The sequence below is a fragment of the Mytilus edulis genome, chromosome 8 (genome assembly GCF_963676685.1).
Source record: "Mytilus edulis chromosome 8, xbMytEdul2.2, whole genome shotgun sequence".
In the NCBI taxonomy this organism is placed as follows: domain Eukaryota; kingdom Metazoa; phylum Mollusca; class Bivalvia; order Mytilida; family Mytilidae; genus Mytilus; species Mytilus edulis.
In genome coordinates this window covers 24,353,912-24,375,623 of record NC_092351.1, presented here as the reverse complement: position 1 = coordinate 24,375,623, position 21,712 = coordinate 24,353,912, and the positions used below count along the sequence as shown (strand labels likewise).

Sequence of the window (21,712 nt, the reverse complement as noted above, 5' to 3'; positions counted from 1 at the left end):
CGGGTTTTAATGCAGCTAGAAAATCCCGCACCACGAGGCATTCTTCAACTGGCACCTTTTTGATGTATTTGATGAAATTTAATGGTTGAAATTTTTTTTTATTAAAAATCATATTTGTTTTTCGTTGATTGTTTTGTACATAAATCATAAAACGAAATAAAAGAAAGAAAACAAATTGTATACAAATACAGACATATATATACTTTAGTCACTCAGCATAAGTCCCTATCCAGTGGTAAATAATGTCATATGATGTACTTCCGAATTAACTTAACGCAATGTCCATATGTGTATATGCATTAGACAACATGGACGTGGCTAAGCTTCTCAATCTCCGAATGTTCTTCAATAAAAGACATTAATGAATGTTAATGGATTTCGCTCGATTACAATTTGATACACTGACTCATCTTATTTGCTTAGTTCGCAATAAAGTTGTAGCGAAAAAATTATCAAGAACCCAAGTCTTTCACAATTTGGGCAGCTCTCTATATCTATAGCTAGTGCAAATACGTTTGTTGAATAACAAAAGGAAACGTTTTTGTTAGTGCATATAATTAGCTATGTTGCAAGCAGAAAGCTTAGAATAATATCGAAATTATAAAATTTTATTTCATCAATGTAAGTAAATAATTGTGAATTACTAGCAACTTACTAAAGAATTCATTATAAATAATACAGTCTAAAATGATGTGGATGACAAAGCTGAAATTAATTCGTCCAATTTCATAATGTTGAATTCAAACCGTTCATTTAACCGATTTTGTCCTTCTTGGAATCTAAACATTGAGTTTGAACATGGTTTAAAAGTTATTAATTTCTTTTAACATTCACATGCGTTATTGAAATATGAAATACAAAAACACAAAAACACAAACTAACAAGACAGCATTTATGTCCAAGAACCATTTAAGACTATCTTTAATGTAAAGTTTTTCTGAACCATCTGTATTCACATTTTTCATATCTATTTCAATGATGTCCGGTTTCTGTGTTCTGAATATGTCTAATGACAATTTCCCTGAATATCTGCTACCTATAAACATAAAAAGAAATACTTATTACATTGGATTTTAAAGATATACTTTTAAATTTTCATTAAACAGTTTATCAGACCGTACATTGACCTATAATGGTTTACTTTTATAAATTGTTATTTGGACAGTGAGTTGTCTCATTGGCACTCACACCACATCTTCCTATAACTATCAGAAGTTTAACTGCCTATTGTCATTCATTCGTTGTTGATGGTAACTTGTGTTATTTTTATTGAACGAAACAGTCAGAAAATGCACAATCAGTAAATATAAAGATTGACGTTTATTCTTGTATGCACATGATGTAAAGAGCTAAGACTGCAAAACAGATATTTATGTTAGACACGGACAAGTTGGATTTGTTAGCGTTTTCGTGATGTAACAGTAAAACTGGTGTGGTTTCCAATTCATACGCTCTTCCTTATAAACCCTATTTCATGAACATTTCCCATAATTCGTGTTATCAGCATACAGGTGTATAACTGCATTTGGCAAGTAATTAATTTGGCAAGTAATTAAAAAAATACAAGACTTGAAGATGAATATGCATACCTCTTTCATTTAAAGAAACGGCTTTTATAAGCTATGGGTTTATCACACAATAAAAATAATTTAGATCTTCTTTCTTAATATTTTAATGATATTCAAACTTGTTAGCCAAATGCGAAATACCAATTGACTTTGAAAATGTAACAAGATATTATCAAAGCTTTCGACCACATAAAACGTATACATGTAGTTCAGTGACAACGTTTGTTAAATATAATGACGCTAGAGTAAGCCTTCAAGTATATATAACAATGCACTAAAACAAATAGAAAAAGTTAAACCCTAGTTATTTAACTTTTGTGTTGGATATTATGATCTGTTACTTTTGAAAAAAACATATAAATAACACCAACAGAAGGTGGCAAAGGGAAAATAAAAGCCAAATTCAATTTATCTGAACTTAAGAGCTAAATTACCTTGAACTGGATAATTTTGATTTAGCGTTAGATTTGCATATCCATCTGTATTTTCAGGGAAAGCTTGGACTGATTTGTCTCCGTCGTATGTATCTTTATGTTCATCAGGCAGATCTGGTTCTGTCAGTCTTTGAGGTTTGTCCATCGGCATTGTATTATCTTTTGTCTGTTCAAGATCAGGTTCCTTAGTTTTTATTTCTTCTTTTTCTTCCGGTTTTGTAGGTTTTGGAGCTGTTTTTAGAAGATTCTTTCCACTCATCTGATTTCTTTCAAATTTTGTATTTTTATTGTCAGCTTCATTTAACTTTTTAGTGAATTCTTGCACAAAATTCTGCCACCCTGGCTGTTTTTCTACCTCTCTTTTCCAGACTCTACTGTTTCGCTTAGTTAAGGGTTTGTGAACACGTTCATTGTCCCCATAATCATCGTCTCTGAATTTAACCTTAGTTTTCCCATCTTCGCTTTCATTGCTGTCAGTGTCCTTGACATTTTCGTCGTTAATTTCGTACCCAACGGTTGGTTCATTTGTGCTATTATCTGTTTGCAATAATTTGTATCCTTCAAATGGTTCAGCAATGTCATCACCTTTATCAACTGGTTCATAGTCAGTAGTGTCTTGACTGTTGCTAGCATCGACTTTGACGGATTCGTTTGCAAGTTCGTTGTAGTGGTTTTCAACAGTTTTCTTCACGGAATCTTCTGTCACAACGCTTTCATATATGTTTGTATTATCTTGTATCAACTGAGGACCATTTATTTCCTGCATATCAAAACCTTCATTTATTTTAGGTGACTTTTCTGTCATTGACCATCTCTTACGAACAGAACTTCTGGTATTTGATATCTTATCTTTAGAATACTTTGAGGTGCTGTAGTTTAGGTTATGATAGTTGATCTTTTCGGACGGACTTTTTATACTTGGTGTATACCAAAATGTTAAATATCGTCCCTGTAAAACATAAGAATCTGGTCATAAAATCATTCAAGTATATAGATTACTTTTAATTTCTCCAACGGAACAACAAAACTACTGATCTCCAACAAACCAAACGTCATTTGGTATACATAGAAACGGACTACTTGAAACAACTGCAATATTCGTGACTTGGTATTTTAAGAAAGACATGGAATTGTCTATGTAATGGTGTTATTCTTTCAATTTTCTAACCGTGACGGTTTTTCTTTTAAATCAAAACTGTGTTTATACAAAAAAATATCCTGTGCATATATTTCCTTTAAATGTCACCCAAACAAATTTTCTATGTCCCAACCATAAATATGTATTTCTGAAAAGCACATAACAATGCAGACGAAACTGTACAGGTATATTGCAGATTTGATAGTAGAAATCTATAGCTCTCTTATCATTGTATGTATACAAATCATTATCTAAAATCTTTACGTTTATTTTTTCTCTGTTCTAATAACGGTAGTGGTTCTGACCACAGCAAGTAATGTTTATGCTTTCCTTACCACCTGATATTCTCCTTGTTTAGTTAAAAGGCTTAGTATGACAACCATTATTCCTGTAAAGAATAACAATCCTGCCGAAAAGTATGTAAAATGAACTTTCGATATAATATCTGGCCTAGTGTCGACAGTTCCACACTTGGGACTTGGATACACAAAATCTAATACCATTCTCGTTATCCCAACTATCTGGCCAGACACCATTCCCCAGAATGCACCCTAAAATGAAGTTGAAGGTTGATCAAGACAAACAATTTTAACAAATTAGATTTAATATTTAAGTAACGGCTGATAAAGTTCTTCATGGTAATCTTCAAAAAGTATCTAGTGGAATCGTCATTTTAGAATCTGATGATTGATTTATGTCATTCTTATTATCAGTCATACCATAAGCACATGCAACACCACAGGTGCCACTGGTGGAACATGTACTGCATAATTTGTCGAATCACCTAAGTCCCACCCACGTTTTAAATTAGGTTAGTGTTTACCAGTTGATTGTTCTCTTGTGAAATGATCTATTAGTCTTGTAGTCACGATGAATTATATATCTTTCATCCCTACAACTGTTATAAAAAAGACATAACACGCATAATTCATTATAATATAATTGTGTACTTCAACTAATTTCATGCAGTTACCTTTTCGTTTATTCTAGGTACAAAGACAGCTAACAAGAACACGGAACATATGGGTGGTGCTAGATACCCAGTAACAGCTTGAATATACAGGAAAAGTTGTCCCTCCTGAGAATTTTGTATTAGCGGTATCCATGCAACGCTTATGCCAACCAAGATGACTATAAATACTCTGTCAATAAAAAAAGCGATATAATTTTATGTAGATCGTAAAACTATGAATGCACAACATCGTTTTCCGTAAAAACAATCTCTTTTTGTTTTATTCTTCTTCTATTTGTCTTCGTAATAGTTTAATACTGTTATATTGATATCCAAAGAGAAGTTTAGGACGTGCATTCCAATGGGAACAAACTGTGCCCCTCTACTTGCCGACTTGTTTCTTTATTATTATGAGGCTGACTTCATGCAGAAACTTCTTATGAAGAAAGATAAGAAGTTAGCAATATCCTTTAACTCTACTTCCGCTAAATACGTCGTAATTACAATCCCCTTCCCTTTCATTCACTATTTACCGGATTTGTTATCACATAAGCAACACGACGGGTGCCATGTGGAGCAGGATCTGCTTACCCTTCCGGGAGACCTGAGGTCACCCTTAGTTTTTTGGTGGGGTTCGTGTTGTTTATTCTTTAGTTTTCTATGTTGTGTCATGTGTGCAGTTGTTTGTTTGTCTTTTTCATTTTTAGCCATGACGTTGTCAGTTTATTTTAGATTTATGAGTTTGACTGTCCCTTTGGTATCTTTCGTCCCTCTCTTATGATATAATTATAACTTATTATACTTAAAGTTGAGAATAAAAACGTAGAATGTGCCAAAGAGATAACAACCAGTACCAAGAGCAGAAAACAACCCAAGGCTTTCTCACTTGTCAAATTGATAAAAGACAATTTAATAATAGTAATTCCAAATCTTTAAAAATCAATTAATTAATATGACGATTCAGTGAGGCACTAAAAAGTGAAAATGCACATTTATTAGATTTCATTAACATCGAATTAATTCTGCTTACATACTTGCCGACAATAAGGAGTTCTCGGTCACTCGCCTTCCTTCTTATTTTTGTCCACAAATCCATGGTAAATAACGTCGCTGCGCTGTTAAAGATGGACGTTAAAGAACTCATAAGTGCTGACATCATTACCGCCATCATTAATCCTCTCAACCCTGAAATTGTACATTCAAATGTTAAATATCTCTAAACGTTGTTTTGGCTAATCTTCAGCATATTTACTATTCATAACAACTTATCATGTACTGTCTTACTTGCGTTCGAGTGGTTGACCCATGATTTCAAGTTTTGCAAATGTAAAATATGAATGGACACTTATACATTAAAGGTGCCTTTGAGGCCCCAGTCACACTATTCCACGATCTCACCACGCTCACTGTGTTCTTATATTAATTGATCGTTGTGAAGTCGCCGTATGATCGACATGAAAATGTTATTTTTTGTTAGTTTCACGGTGATACAACGTCCTTAGTACGCTTCTAGCACGATCCCGCTACGATTGTGCCGCGTTTTCACCACGCTTTTTCTACGATTATAATGATCCTACTACATTCATCACGTAATCATTACACGACCATACCACGAGTTTTCCGATTGCAACACTATCTTACCACACTTCTACTGCAATTATTCATTTGCACGTTCTAACGACGATTATACTACGTTTATACCACGTTTATACCACGATCTTATTATAAGTTCTCAACAATAACCCCAACATCGTGTTCCATATCAATACTGTTACATTCCTTATATTTCTTAATAATACGTAGATTTCCCGAGAACAACACAGTCTTGACACAAAATCATACCAGAACACATGGATGTCGTGGTAGGGATAGATGTATAGGCTGAGGGAGCTCTGATTGTAACGAATCCTGATCCAGCAGAGATGTCGGACCGACCAATCCAACCTGAATCACACACTATTGCTGGTCCATCAAGCTCAAATGACGATGTGAACGATAGCATTGATGACACAGATGTGTCAAGCATGGTTGAGCCGTTAGAGAAAAAAGACAAGAGGTCTGAATTACATACAGACAAACAAAACCTTGAGAGCTTCTATATATTTTATGTGAAAATGACAATGAGTATGATGGTCGTAGTATAAACGTAGTCGTTGGAAGAGCGTGATTACGACGGCATGGTCGAGCTAGAATCGTGCTATGTTCTTGAACAGCGTGGTGTTAACGTGGTATAGTCGTAGATAAAGCGTAGTAGAGTCGCGGTGAGAACGTGATAGTCGTAGTGAGGTCATAATAACGACGCTGTGAGATCGTAGTGCAGTCTCTCCGAATAGAATCATGTTTTCGCTACGCTCTCGCTACAATAAAGCAGCAACCTTTACGATGGTACAATACGACCTTACTGCGTTCTCACTACGCTTCTACTACGACCTGATTTCGCCATGACCGCACCACGATTGTTTTGAACATGTTCAAAGTTGACCAAGATCATCACGATCTTGAAGACCTCATCACGACTATAATACGACCTTACTACGATCGTCAACATTTGCATTTTTTTCACAGATCGTAGTGCAATCGTGGCATAGTGTGACTCCGGTATTAAATAAAGGCAACAGTAGTTTACCGATGTTCATATCTTGTAAATCGATTAAAAAGACACATCTAGAAGGTTGACAAAAATGAAACTAATTGTTGTTTAATGTTATTTCATTTCCTTAGTCCGGACTGTAAAAGAAGCGTATATAGTGTACGGGAAAGCTCAATATACGATAATTTCACGAGAAACAGAAGGGAAATGTGTAAAAAAAAGTGTTTAAAGTCAATCTGTTCTCCTTGTCATAAATTTCAGTATGACATTTGAGGCGATTTCGAAACTATTAAAACAAAATGATTGACGTGAGGGCATGGAACTCTGACCAACCACATTAGGGAATTGACGGCTTGAAGCCGTCTTTCCCCAAAAACAGTGTATTGTATATTTAAATTCGTCTCTGTGTTTTTTTTAACAAAGTCAGATTATATTGATAGACATATAATGGTTTATCTACTATAACTATAAACAAGTCTAAATTGAAAACAATGTTCAAACTATGATTGCGTTGGATAAAAAAATGCAATTTTTATTCGTGTGCATGTAACATAAATTTCGTTGTAGAGGGTCTATATACAGCACAAACAACATTTTCCAAAAGACCAAAAAAGTGAAAAAGCTTATTTTAACTACAATATATTACCAGTCGGGGCAAGTCCTAGAATAAGTTTAGGATATGCAACATTTGAACATCCAACTGGGTTATCACAAACTCGGATACACGTTTCCGGGTCATGACAGGCTACATCCTCTGTAAATACATAAATATATATTAACAATGATGCTCATTTTAGATCGACAGTTGATTGTGTTTGTTTGTAATTTTGTGTAGTTCAAGTTAACCCTTGACATCTGAGATTTTGTATAATGTATACTAAAAACCTTGTACATAATTCTTGCCTTCAATACCATCAATTTTATTTTATTCAAAAATGGAATTAACGACGAGAAACGTTCTGTGTTGCCAGATACAGAACTAATATTTAGGGCAGTTCCAATTTTGTTTATAATTGGAATTTGCCCCTTAACCTGGTAGAAGTAGGAATGATGAAATAAAACTCAGAAATGAGCATTAACCAATGTATATTGGCTTTGGTTATTATTGAGGATCGTACGGTAACCTAGTGTTAATTTCTGTATCAATTTGTCTCTCGTGGAGAGTTGTATTATTGGCATTCAAACCACATCTTCTTTTTTATATTCACGCTGCAGAACGATGCTGATACCAGAAACATTTCCGTTACCTGTAAACAACACACGGCTTATCATTCCTGGCATTATTATCAGGAACAGTGGTAGAAACTTCAAATACCCCGCCATTAAGGTGGCTCCTCTGGCATGACCAATATTTTTGGCAGCTAATGCTCGTTGTACAATTACCTGTGAAACACAATACAAACTAGGAGCAAAAGTATATGCAAAAAATTCTCTAATGAAAATCGTCACACGCGAAACGTTATTAGATTCCGCCTTAAAGAAGGTGTTGAAAGCAACTGGGATATTTCAAATGATTAAACAAGTCTGAGAAGAAAACTATCCACACCGGATAACTAAGGAACTGATATTTATTTAAACTGTGGTGAGTTTATGTTCATCGTTCTGTTGTAAGGATCAATATAATTTCATACATGTACGGTTGAACGTAGTGAATTAGAGTGAAATGATTTTCTCTTGTCTTTTCATGATGTATATATATATCGGTGTCGTACCTATCGTGCGGTCTGTTTCCCGCCGAAACGGGGGTTTAGGTCATTCAGCACTACAGCGCCAAAGCGATCGGTTCTCTTTTAAACGCTTGGTAAATTTTGATTTCTTAAATTAGTCCCCCTTTTTAATTATTTATAAGATATATAGGATTTATAGGACTGGATGGTTGTTTTTCTTTTTGGTATTATATTGAGTGAAGTATATAGTTGTGTATAATATATATATGCATATGTATTTATGAATGTTTATGTGTAACATATTTAATAAAAAAAATAGCAACGGCGTTGTCGTGTAGCTTTGCACTTTAATTAATTATGAGTTTTGTATTCTTTATACTTTCACAGTAAATGTTTTTTCAAAGGCATACATTATCATGGGTTGATGTACATGAGACTAGTATTATGTAGTGAAGTTTAATACAGAATGAAGGTTGTTACAAGAAAATGTGATTTTCTTCATAATATGTTTGCTCGGATTTACTCTGTTTATTTGGAAAATGTTTCCTAGCTCTCCATTTACATTGTACTATATATTATTTACATTCATCAAATAGTTCGAGTCTTTTAATTTCCTTTTTAACACACAGTTCAAATTTTGAATGAGTTCATAATTACATTTAAAATAAAATTGTGAATGGAAATTGGGAATGTGTTAAAGAGACAAAACCCCGACCAAAGAGCAGAAAGCTATTTGATAAAGAAAACAAATTTAATGTGTCCTTACCTGGTCAGCACACCAATACCATGTAGATATAAAAGTACTTCTGATCAGAAGTCCTGGCCATGGCAGATCAGAGTCTACTGGATTACGGATGATATGAAAAGAGTCAAGCCTTGGGTATCCACAGTGACTTGTGAAATTTGAAGTAATGTTCGATGATGTATTGAAACTATCTGCGTAACGTAAATTGTCGGGTATTGCATCCATATATTTAGGTATTAATCCATTTATTCCTCCAACTTTAATAAATCCTATAGAGTATAAAGAAAACATTAACTATAAATAAGAATATGTGGTATGAATGCTAATGAAACAACTCTCTATTCAAGTCACAATGTACAAAAGGTATGCTATTATAGGTGACTCATATACAACAGCAACATATAAAGGGCCACACCATGCATATATGACTGGTGTAAAACAGTTCCAATAGGAAAGACTGTATTGGATGTGTTTATCATTTGATTTTGTCATTTGATTTGGGACTTTCTATTTTGAATTTCCCTCGGAGTTTAGTATTTTTGTGATTTTACTTTTTGAATTAACTTTCTTTTGTTGTGAAATTGTATGCTGCAATTTTATCCAATTAAACCGTTCCTTTATTATTATATAGGTCTAATGTTTTCGTGCTCGATGCAAAATGTTTTACTTTTTTACTTCTTTACTCGGGTAGATCTATAAGTGTTTTACATTTTCAATCACACTTTTGCCAGTTTCAGCGTGATGTATGTGTTATTCCAACCGTCTGAGTCAAAGTTAACCTAAGATGAACTTGGTTTTTATTTTTGTTATACTTTAAGAACTTTAATAGTTCTTCTTCTTCTTATAGGGAGCCATTTATGTCCTAGTGCTCCGAACTTTTTTTTACATATCTTAACTTCATATCCATGGCTTTCAAATATTGCAGTTTGATGATGGCACGAAATTTATCAAGTGATGTTTTAATTTCCTCAAAAAAAACATTATTCGACTGTTATAAAACAGCATCTAATCTAAAATGTGAATTTATGGAATTTTTAAATTTTGATTTAGGACAGGCGTGGGGGTAGTTATCAAATATAAAACAAAATGTTTGATTAAGGCAAATATTGATATTGATTAAGGCACATATTTATGTTGTTTTTTTATCAGATAACTAACCTAGAACAGAAAGAGATATGGCTCCTGTTAACATTATAATTGTCTGTAGAGTATCTGTGAAAATAACAGCTGCTAATCCACCTAAAATATAGTAATACAAAAACATCAGTACTGGTGTTGGGTGTGGGGACATAACATTATATTAGTATGTGATACAATCAAATGAAGAATTAGTCATCTCTGTGAGATGGAGTAGGAGACGAAATTCAGCATATCTTTATATGCCAAAAAAACAGGAAATTAAAGTCCTCAGAAATAAATATATACCGCAGTGCTGTGACTACAAATCTAACGGATTACAAACTAATAGCTTTAAATTTAATATATTGTCATGTTAAAACTTAGCAATGTTAAAACTGCTTAAGCCCCAGTCCCACTAGACCACGATCGCACCACGCTCACCGCGATCTAAAATAAATTTAGATCGTGGTGAGGTCGCGGTATGAGCGGCATGAAAATGTTGCTTTCACGATGCTACTACGTCCTCTTTACGCTTCTACAAAGATCCCGCTACGATTATACCAAGTTCTCACCGCGATTATTCTGCGACCTCTCTACGCTTATCAAGATATTTCTACGCTCTTCACGTTCTCACTACGACCATACCACGAGTTATCCGATTGCAACACGATCTTACTGCGATTATAACACGTTCTTACCACGATTATACTACGTTCATAGCGCGATCTTACTACGTTCTCAGCAATAACGTCAACATCGTGTTCCATATCAATACAGTTCAATTCCTTCTATTTCTGATTAAATAATAGATTTCTCGCAAACTATACAGTCATGCCACCAAAATCTACCAGAACACGTGGGCATGGTAGTAGGAGTTGATGTAGAGGCAGAGGGAGCAAAGTAACGAATCCTGATCAAGCAAAGATGTCGGACCGACCAATCCAACCTAAATTACAACCTATTGCTGGTCCATAAAGCTCAATGACGATATTTTAGTGAAAGATAGCAGAGATGACATAGATGTATCAATATATGTAGGAAGATGTGGTATGAGTGCCAATGAGACAACTCTCCATTCAAGTAACAATTTATAAAAGTAAACCATTATAGGCCAAGGTACGGCCTTCAACACGGAGCCTTGGCTCACATCAATCAGCACGCTATAAAGGACCTAAAATATTACTAGTGTTAAACCATTTAAACGGGAAAACTAACGGTATAATCTATATAAAAACGAGAAGCATGGTTGAGCCGTTAGAGAAGATGGATAATTACATTTAAACAAACAAAATCTAGGGAGCTTTTTTATATATTCTATGTGAAAACGACAATGAGAATGATGGTCGTAGTGTGAACGTAGTCAGGTCGTAAGAAGAGCGTGATGAGGACGGCAAGGGCGTGCTAGAATCGTACTATGGTCGTGAATACCGTGGTATAGTCGTAGTGGAAGCGTAGTTGGGTGGCAGTGAGAACGTGATGGTCGTAGTGAGGTCGTGATAACGTCGTTCTGCGATCGTAGCACAGTCTCTCCGAATAGAATCACGCGTTCGCTACGCTCTCGCTACGATTGTACAGCGACCTTTGCGATCTTACTATACTACGATCGTAGTGCGCTCTCACTACGCTTCTACTACGACCTGATTTCGCCACGACCGCACCACGATTGTTTTGAACATGTTCAAAGTTGGCCAGGCTCTTCACGATCTTGAAGACCTCACCACGACCGTGATACGATCTTATTGCGATCTACACGATCGCACTACGATCATCAAAATATGATTTTTTTTCACAGATCGTAGTGCGATCGTGGCCTAGTGGGACTGATGTTTATGATTTTTGAAACATGTCTTTTTGACTGGAATTTTACGCTTATTTCTAAATTGACATTTTACTGTATTTTACCATGCATTAATTATTATGTTTAATGCGGGGTTCACACATTGCCGATTATTGCTCCCGTTTGAGATCAGACAGCGATACGACACGAAAAGTGAAAAAGTCGGATTAGTATCCTCAATTATCTGGAATGTCCTATTATTGTCTGAACGCAATCGTTTAAGTTCATAACAGATTCCTACTGGTCGGGAAGGGTCCGAATAGTTCGGCAAAGCACCCCGACAATTAGGTGCGTCCCGTAACATTCGGGGAAACTCAGCCGATTTTTCTAGTCGGATTACAATCGTGCCTATGTCGTGACAGATTCTGTTGTATCGGATCGAATTCCTAACAATGTTCTGTGTATTCGGGACGGTGTCCTGTGGAACGGGAATGATCTGGAGAAGTCCCGACAATAACAGAATACAATACGACTGAGACCAGACAAAGCCGTTTGCAATGCGATAGAGCGGACCGTGATAGGATTACGTTCCGACAGTACCTGATCATCCCGATTATGCCGACAGTTTTCGAACGGGTAACTTCCGTCAGCGTCGGTACACTGTCTTGTCACTATCTGATCTCTGTCGGATTACATTCGGTAGAATCGGGACGCAGTCGTGACAGACTCGGTCGAATTTTACCTGGCGAAAGATACAAATCGAATTTCCATCCACGATTCACAGGACCTTGATCAGACTTTTGACAAATTTTAATCGGGAATGGTCCTGTCAAGGACGGCAGTAAAAATCGTGAATGTGTGACCCCAGCTTAATGTAAATTTATTAGTCTGTGTTTATGTGTATACATCATGTCCTCTTGTACTACTAAGTGTCTGAGGTTTAAAAATAAAGCACTGGTTATTGTCTATTGTCTATGGAATATGGAATATGGAATATATCCCAGGAATCGAATGGCTGTATGTGGGTTTTTTTTTTATCATATTTGTTTTTCACTTTTTTGGCATTTTTAGACTTATGGGTGTATGCTTTCTCGACAAAATTTGTTCAAAAATACTTCTTTAGCAAAACATAAAATATATGCAGTAAGAACAAGAATAAAAATCTCTGAACAATTAATGCATCGGATTAACAACTCGATTCCGACCGGACGTGACTGCGTACTTTTTCTGACGGAAGGCCAAGGGATGGACCATACTTCTATATCCAAATCAAAGCAGGTTAGCAAAAAGGGGGCAGTCAATTTCTCTTTGCCTTAAATTTTGGGGTTTAGTGTCATGTCCATTGCTATTTTTAAATATCTTCCTTAAAAAACTTACTATACAAAGATAGGCCCGCCGAAAAAATAAATCAGCTTATTTTCTTAAATTTGTTACCTATAACTGTGTATACTGCTGTGATAACCAGTAAGCCGATGATAGATGGGTATGTGCTCCATCCTAAAGCTTGTTGTATGAATACAGAACCTGCATATACATCGACCTGAGGAGAATGTAGTCAAAAAATCGTGTTTCAATGGTAGCATCGATGTCATAAATAATATCACTGTTAAATAATTACATTAGATGTATGTTTCATTATAATATTTTATTCTGATTGGCTAACTGCACATCACGTGTTATTCCGTAAGCAGTTGCATTGCTCAATACAACTTTTCATTCATGATAACACGTGCTCCAACAATAAAGTGCACAGGTGAATTAAAAAATAACATATATAAAATTCGTGTTTTCATAATCATAGCTAAAAATTGTAATTATAAGTATTGAATGCTTCTTTTTGTAACTTTATAGGGTTGTAAAAGCGTTGACCGTGCGTACATTTTTAGAATGAAGCCGCGCTTCCGCGCTTCATACAAAATGTACTTCGGTCAACGCTTTTACACCCCAATAAATTTACAAAAAGAAGCATTCAATTCTTAAGTAAACAAAATCATCAGAAAGGAACACATAACTATATTAAAGGCAGAGTTAGAGCATTTATGTTAAGAGCAAAATCTTAATATCACAACAGAAATTATCTGCACAATATGTTTACAAGATTCAATGCAAAAGTACTTTTTTACATGAAATGATAGTGCTTTATATCTTCGTGAATATGCTAAATCCAGATTAAATTTTCAATACAATAGAACCGTCAAATTATCCATCAATATGTAGAAAACTCTAGCTCAAAAGTAATTTTTAGCATCCTTGATCATCAAACAGTTTAGAAAATAACAATAATACACATACCGATATTTTTGTTGCTATGTACAAAAACAGTGCCAGTATACTGAGATATGTTCTAAGTCTGGTTCCTCCAAATCTCTTAGACAAGTATTCTGGTATTGTAAATACCTAAATCAATTGTAAAATGGTTAGACCTACTTAAGAATAATGAATTTGTTAGTTTATAAGTTTGTGGTAACATACAATATCATCATATCCAGAAACGAATATATTACCTTTTTCACTAACAATCAATGTTTACTTTTTAAGTTAGATATATTTGTAATTGAAGATCTTTAAAAACAGCAACAACAAAAAATACGAAGCACACCGACCAATTGATATTGATGATTATCGATTATAATAACCATTATCATAGCCGTACCATCGTCGTCATCCTCACCATCCTATATATATAGCTACACTTAGATGATTAAATTTTAATTGTTCATTATCCTTATTTTTCATACTTTCTTTGAAACAAAACTACAGAAAAGTATACTTACGCCTGAAGATAGATATATAGGTAGAAATACCCATCCCAGCAAAGGAAGACAGAGCGCAGCCTGAAAATACAAATGTTTATTTTGATTTACGACAAAAATCATCAGAACAAAAGGTATATTAGTTTGTTCTCTCTTAGTAAAACAAAGAAACTATTAAGAAACCACGTTTCTAACTCTTTAGGCCCCATTTGGTAATATACATGTACCGCATCACGTTTTTATGTATTCAGCCTTGTCTTTTTTGTGTAAGAAGCTGAGCATTCTTGATGAAACAAAAGTCCAGAAAAGAGCTATAGAAGCATGCAATGTACAAAGTGCTGTTTTCGTTTACCATTATACGCCAAAAATCACTGTTCTGGCTGTATAAGGGAAATAATATATACATGTCATCCATACTTATATTATATTCGGGTTATTTTCAAAGGGTACAAAGGGCTCCCACACGTAATATATAAATACATTTTATTTCTAATACAATAGAAATTATCTGCTCTGCACTTTGTGCCTCCCTGTCTGCATAAAATACTACAAATTAGTTCATCTGAACTTCAATATATGAATGCGAAGAAGCCTTTAGATATGAACTTTTTATGACTTATAGGTTTCAATGATTGTCTCTGGTGTCTTTGTCAGTCTAGCGTGTGCCTTTAATACCCTTTAATTTTATGTTTAGAGTAATGATATTTTTTGAAAGTAAATAAAAACGAAACAGAAAAAAAAATCGTGTTATTTCAAATTCATTTTCAATATAATGATATTATATACTAGTAAAAAAAATCATTTACTATCATGGGTCGAAATATCGGATCGTAGAAACATTTATCAAACATGTCTCAGGTAATATAAAGTGTATATAGCCTAAGGGGTATTATTTTAATAATCAAAACTTACGCCCCATTCAAATGCTACGACTGCTATTCCTGAGGCTGCTCCACTTCCAGCAAGGCCAATAAAATGTTCACTTCCTATATTACTAGCAAACAATGAAGCTCCTATCTACAACAATACATACTTTTCATTATTTATTAAAATCTGCAGAGAAGTATAAATCCGATTGCTTTCCTTAAAACTACATGTAATCCTCGGTAATTTTTTATATTGATGATATTTTCTGTTAAAACTTGCAGCTGTAGCATTGAAAGCAAATGTCATCAACTGTTTTGTATTGAACCAGAAATTTAAAAACAAAGAATGGTATTCGGTGTTTGTGCAAACGAGAAAAAAATGTCTCTGTAAAAATCAGTCTCTCACAGAAAGAAAGATTTTAGAACTACTTATTCTTAGATCTCTTTGTCACAATGCATTGAACTTCTAGAAAATAACCAGTTGTTTTTAGCTTTTGCGGGGTTGATTTTGATGCATTTAGCAAGAGGGAATGGGTTGCCGAAATCAATTTTTTAACGTTAATAACAATTTAAACTTGTATTATTTTATGCTCTATTTAAAAAAAAAAAGGCAACACTATTATTGCAAGAAAAGTAGTGTATGCGTCCCTTTTTCTGTGATTTACATGTTGCATTCCAACGGCCCTATTACTCTCTTTCGAACACTCCACTCTAAAAGTAGTGCTATGCTTTCGTACTGATATGGTTCATTTAAAAAAGTAAGCCGATTTACTTACAGGAAACCATAACATAGATCTTCCCGCCAGGAAATATCCTTTAACAGAATCTCGTCCTTTTCTACATACAGACTACAAAAAGAAAGTTTTAATTATAATTTTAAGTGCATTGAATTTCGGAAATAATTCATAAATGAATATTCAAACTAACAGTTTCCACTTCTTGTTCTGACGCAGATCGTTAGTCTATAACTGAGCATGTCAACGACAGGAATTAATATATATAATAAAAAAAATGTAATAAGGTCATTGGATCAGTGTTGTTTCGTGTCCGTGCAATTTCTTGATTTTACTGTTAGTATTAAAAAGTGTTACACTTCTATAAAGACGTTAAATTAAACAGTAGGTCATTGTGTGTAAGAAAACATTGAAATAAAAGGGATGCACTGTGAAACACATTTACATTGAAGAACAACAAAATATATGTATACAAAAAACAGAAAGTAAACATCAGATAATACTTTATTTTAATGGATTTTTAATAGTACGACACTTGGTGATATCATATATGCTGATTTAAATGCGAATAGTTCCAGTATGAATAAAGAGGCATTTGAATAGTAGACCACAAGCACAGCCATAAACAGATATATGGCCGGGGAAAAATAATTGATTTAAATCAATATCACTGATAAGGGGATCAATCGTCAAAATGATGGTATATTTAATACTCACAAGCAATCCGACTGCAAGTACTAGAATAAAATATATCACTAGCACCAATATATCAATCCAATTATCTAGTCCCGCTTTCATATTTAACTTCTAACAAACAGTCCATACAGCATACCGGATATTTATTTATTTTTAGTGTATATATGTGTTTGTATACCTATGATTGTATCTTTATCTTCTTCTAAATATTACAAGGGACAAAGTTACAGATTGAATTGATAACTGATTGTTTGAAATACGTATCAATCTAATGATTAATCTAATGAGGAAAGTGGGCGCGATTGAGCAGTTATCTAGAAAGTCCCATTTTATACGGGAGGGGGGGGGGAGATTATATTATGGTTTCTTTATGCTTTCTATAAATGACGTTTATATATTCTAAACCCGTTAGATATGTACCAATTGATATTTTATTATGGAAACATGGTATATTTTTTTTTTAAACTTGGCTTTGAAATAGCTTTTAGTAACAGCGAGTACTTCTAGGTCAGTACCGTGTGGGTTTGTTGGTTGTTGGTTTTTTTTTGGATACATACATGTAGTGCCTAACTTATAACTTAAGATTTCAGCAGATTTTTATAATTTGTCTAATGTTGCACTAGTACTGTTATGGTAAAATGGGTGGGTTTTTTGTGTTGTTTTTGCTTGTTTTGTTGGTTTTTTGTTGTTTTTTTTTTGGGGGGGGGGGATAGACCGCGTACCATCTATTTTCCTTCCAAGGCGGGGGATTTTTTTTTACATTTCGTCATATAAAGTTATAGGATGATGATAGGATGTGTTCATGGACTGGACTGGACGTTATCTCATTGTTATTTGTATCTTCTCATTTTGTCTTTGATCGACATTTTTTTCTTTTTCAACCATACCGTGTTTCGTTATAAAAATATGTAGTGAGTTACAACTGCTCTGTTATCTAGTTAACATGGTTTGGTGTTGCTACTAGTCATCGTGTGTCGTTCGTACGTTATTTTTTCTATTGAATATTCTGATATGTAAGCATTCTTGGCTACAACTTAGTAAACATTGTGTTTCTTGGTGTTTCTGCATGTCAACCAAAGAGGTTTTCGTTACTCAAAGATAGCACAAGGATACAAATTCAATTGAAAAAGCTAGAAAAGCTTCTTTTTGATATTCACACACTGCTAATGATAATTATTGATGGTGATTGATCAACGAATTAACTTTGCTAAATAAATATAGAATAATTAGAAAAATCTACTTTTATAGTCACCTATACGGAATTGACTTTTTTTTTCATTGTTGAAGGCCGTGCGGGTGCCTATAAGTGCTTGCATCAGTTTCATTTGAATTTTAGTTAATAGTTGTTGCACTGGCAATCATGGCACATCTCCTTGGGTAGATCGTATATCATTAGGAAATTGGAATGTGAACGTGGAATATGTCACCAAGACCACAAATGGGTTTTCAATGCAGCGAAAAAAATTCTGCACCCGGAGCGGGGTTTAGCTGACCTCCAATATCCGATGTGCTCAGCCACCTTCAAACATGACCGCAATGGTCAGTCGAATAAAGCAAAATATATGGTCTTAGATACACGATTAGTTGTTATTGATTTTGAACTAGTTTTCAGTTATCGCAAGTTCTCTCAGATCTGTTTTGGGGTATAATTGTTTGTTTGTTAGTTGCGTTGTAATTTGTTACGATCTGAATAATTCAGACTTTTTCAACTTATTTGTATATATAGTTAAAATGAGACACGTTTCTTTATAAAAAAAAATATGTAGTGAGTTATAACTGCTCAGTTTTATCTAGTAAACATGGTCGGATGTTACTATTGTCATCGTTTGTCGTCCATACGTCATCTTTTCTAATGTATTAAATATTCTAATACGTCAGTATTTTTCGCTAGAACTTAGTAAAAACTTGGGGGTTTCCATTGTGTTTCATCTATGAATCTTTTTTTTTATTTCTAAATCTATAAACGTAATCACTGAATTTCAGATTTTATTTTTAGATACCCCCGTTTTTCGCAGCGAAAAGTAGTTTTATATATGGTCAGTGAAATCATTGGCAACACATTAAGTGACTTTCAATATACAAAATGATAGCTGCAAATTTATATTGCTTTGATGGGGGTAAGTAACAAAAAATCAGTTGTACAGAGAATGAAGTTTTGAAAAGAGTATTGAATAAAGCTTTGCGAGACTGTGATGAAAACCTTACGGTGTTTGTATAAGTGCCGGCAGGTCATTTATAGAGACATCATGGAGAATATGTGATGTCCAAAGACGATGACCATGACTGTCTAAGTAAAAGTTCCTCTCATTCATCGAGCTACAGGAAAGACTAGAAAGAATACCTCTACCATTAATGTTGTTCTTGCAATCATATTTATGTTGTCGCAGTTCTCAATTGTCAATTTAAAATTTCATGTATACCTACATTTTGTACATGTACATGTGTTCATTTCTCTTTTAAAAATTTGACCGAGAATGGCTACTTATTGCTTTAAGTCGTTTGTTTCATATTGAATATGCATAATTATACTGATGAACGAACCCAACCGATAAAGCTATTTTTTCTGAAATTCATTAAATAATTTAATGGAGTAAAAAGTAAATGTATTTTTTAATTGTAAACATGAATTAAATATTTAAAAAAGAAGTGTCAGTAGGATTTTTATTCAATATATCAATTATAACCTATCAATTATGAGCCTAAATCCATCAATTGGAAATACAACTTTAAAATTTTGATGGACTCAGTCGAGGATTATGCCCCAGGCAATGGGCTAAACGTGAAAAGGAAGACGTAGACACTCTATCCGAATGGATTAAGGCAGTGAGGTCGTTAATACAAATCGGAATCAAGAAACTGAATGGGTCAATCAATGCCCATGCTACGTCAATCTTTAAAGACCCAAATGTTGCTAAACACTTATCCGACCTCCATGATAAATATGTTGTTGTCCCCGCAGACAAAGCCCCAAATAACATCGTTTTTGTCTGTAAAAGTCACTACATTAATTGCTTGATAAACGAATTAGGTATAAACAATTCACTTGGCAACTCAACATATACCCTCACGACACTTACCAAAGAGGAAATCATGGACAATCATAGGTCTGTTCTTTGTTCCTTTGGTATTTCAACCAAAGATGAAGAACTGGATCTTCCATCACTGTATTGGATACCTAAACTACATAAGTGTCCTCACAAACAACGGTATATTGCTGGGTCTTCCAAGTGCTCCACGAAACCTCTTTCTAAATTATTAACATCTATTTTATCAGCAATCAAAGACGGGCTTCAAAGTTATTGTGAAACTGCCTATTCTAGAGGTGGCGTGAATCAGATGTGGATACTTAAAAATTCCAAAGATCTTTTAGAGTACATACAATCTAACTCTCTTTCATCTTGTAACAGTATTAAAACATTTGACTTTTCTACTCTTTACACAAGTATTCCACATTCCAAACTAAAAGACAAATTGAAAGAGTTGGTATTACTTTGCTTCATAAAAAAGAATGGCCAACGTAGATACAAGTATCTTGTCTTAGGGAGGGATAAATCATACTTTGTAAAGAATCACTCTGATTCAAACTAAAAATTCTCTGAAACCGATATTATCAAGATGCTTGATTTCTTGATTGACAACATATTTGTAACGTTCGGAGGACGTGTTTTTCAACAGACTGTCGGCATCCCAATGGGAACAAACTGTGCCCCTCTACTTGCCGACTTGTTTCTTTATTATTACGAGGCTGACTTCATGCAGGAACTTCTTAGGAAGAAAAATAAGAAGTTCGCAATATCCTTTAACTCTACTTTCCGCCATATAGATGACGTTCTTTCACTAAACAATTCAAAATTTGGTGACTATGTGGAAAGCATATATCCCATCGAATTGGAGATAAAAGATACTACAGATACAGTTAAGTCGGCTTCATATCTTGACTTACATCTAGAAATTGACAATGAGGGTCGGTTGAAAACAAAACTTTACGACAAAAGAGATGATTTCAGCTTTCCAACTGTGAACTTTCCATTTCTAAGTAGCAACATTCCAGCAGCACCTGCATACGGGGTAAATATCTCCCAATTGATACGATATTCCCGTGCTTGCATTTCCTATCATGATTTTCTTGATAGAGGATTACTGCTCACAAGGAAGCTATTAAACCAAGAGTTCCAAATGGTGAAGTTGAAATCATCCCTTCGTAAATTTTACGGACGCCATCACGAGTTGGTTGACCGTTATGGAATAACCGTTTCACAAATGATATCGGATATGTTCTTTACGTCGTAACTACAATCCACTTCCCTTTCATGAATGTGACCTACCGAATTAGACTATTTACCGGATTTGTAATCACATAAGCAACACGACGGGTGCAACATGTGGAGCAGGATCTGCTTACCCTTCCGGAGGACGTGAGATCACCCCTATCATCCCTAGTTTTTGGTGGGGTTTGTGTTGTTTATTCTTTAGTTTTCTATGTTGTGTCATGTGTACTATTGTTTTTCTGTTTGTCTTTTTCATTTTTAGCCATGGCGTTGTCAGTTTGTTTGAGATTTATGAGTTTGACTGTCCCTTTGGTATCTTTCGTCCCTCTTTTAATGGAGTAAAAAGTAAATGTATTTTTCCATTGTAAACATGAATTAAATATTTCAAAAAGAAGTGTCAGACTG

At 34.4% G+C, this 21,712-nt stretch overlaps 1 protein-coding gene across 1 annotated transcript; it reads right to left on the bottom strand.

Moving 5' to 3' along the window:
* Positions 1 to 592: 592 nt before the first annotated feature.
* LOC139485142 (sodium/mannose cotransporter SLC5A10-like) lies at positions 593 to 17,235 on the bottom strand. Its single transcript, XM_071269359.1, has 15 exons — positions 17,061 to 17,235; positions 16,386 to 16,457; positions 15,656 to 15,760; positions 14,765 to 14,824; positions 14,283 to 14,387; positions 13,425 to 13,530; positions 10,253 to 10,333; positions 9,116 to 9,363; positions 7,930 to 8,065; positions 7,329 to 7,436; positions 5,127 to 5,277; positions 4,114 to 4,282; positions 3,476 to 3,691; positions 2,003 to 2,951; positions 593 to 1,036 (listed from the first exon to the last, which is right to left on the bottom strand). The coding sequence occupies exons 1-15, from the start codon at positions 17,139 to 17,141 to the stop codon at positions 840 to 842; spliced, it is 2,784 nt and encodes a 927-aa protein (XP_071125460.1). The 5' UTR covers positions 17,142 to 17,235; the 3' UTR covers positions 593 to 839.
* Positions 17,236 to 21,712: the final 4,477 nt, after the last annotated feature.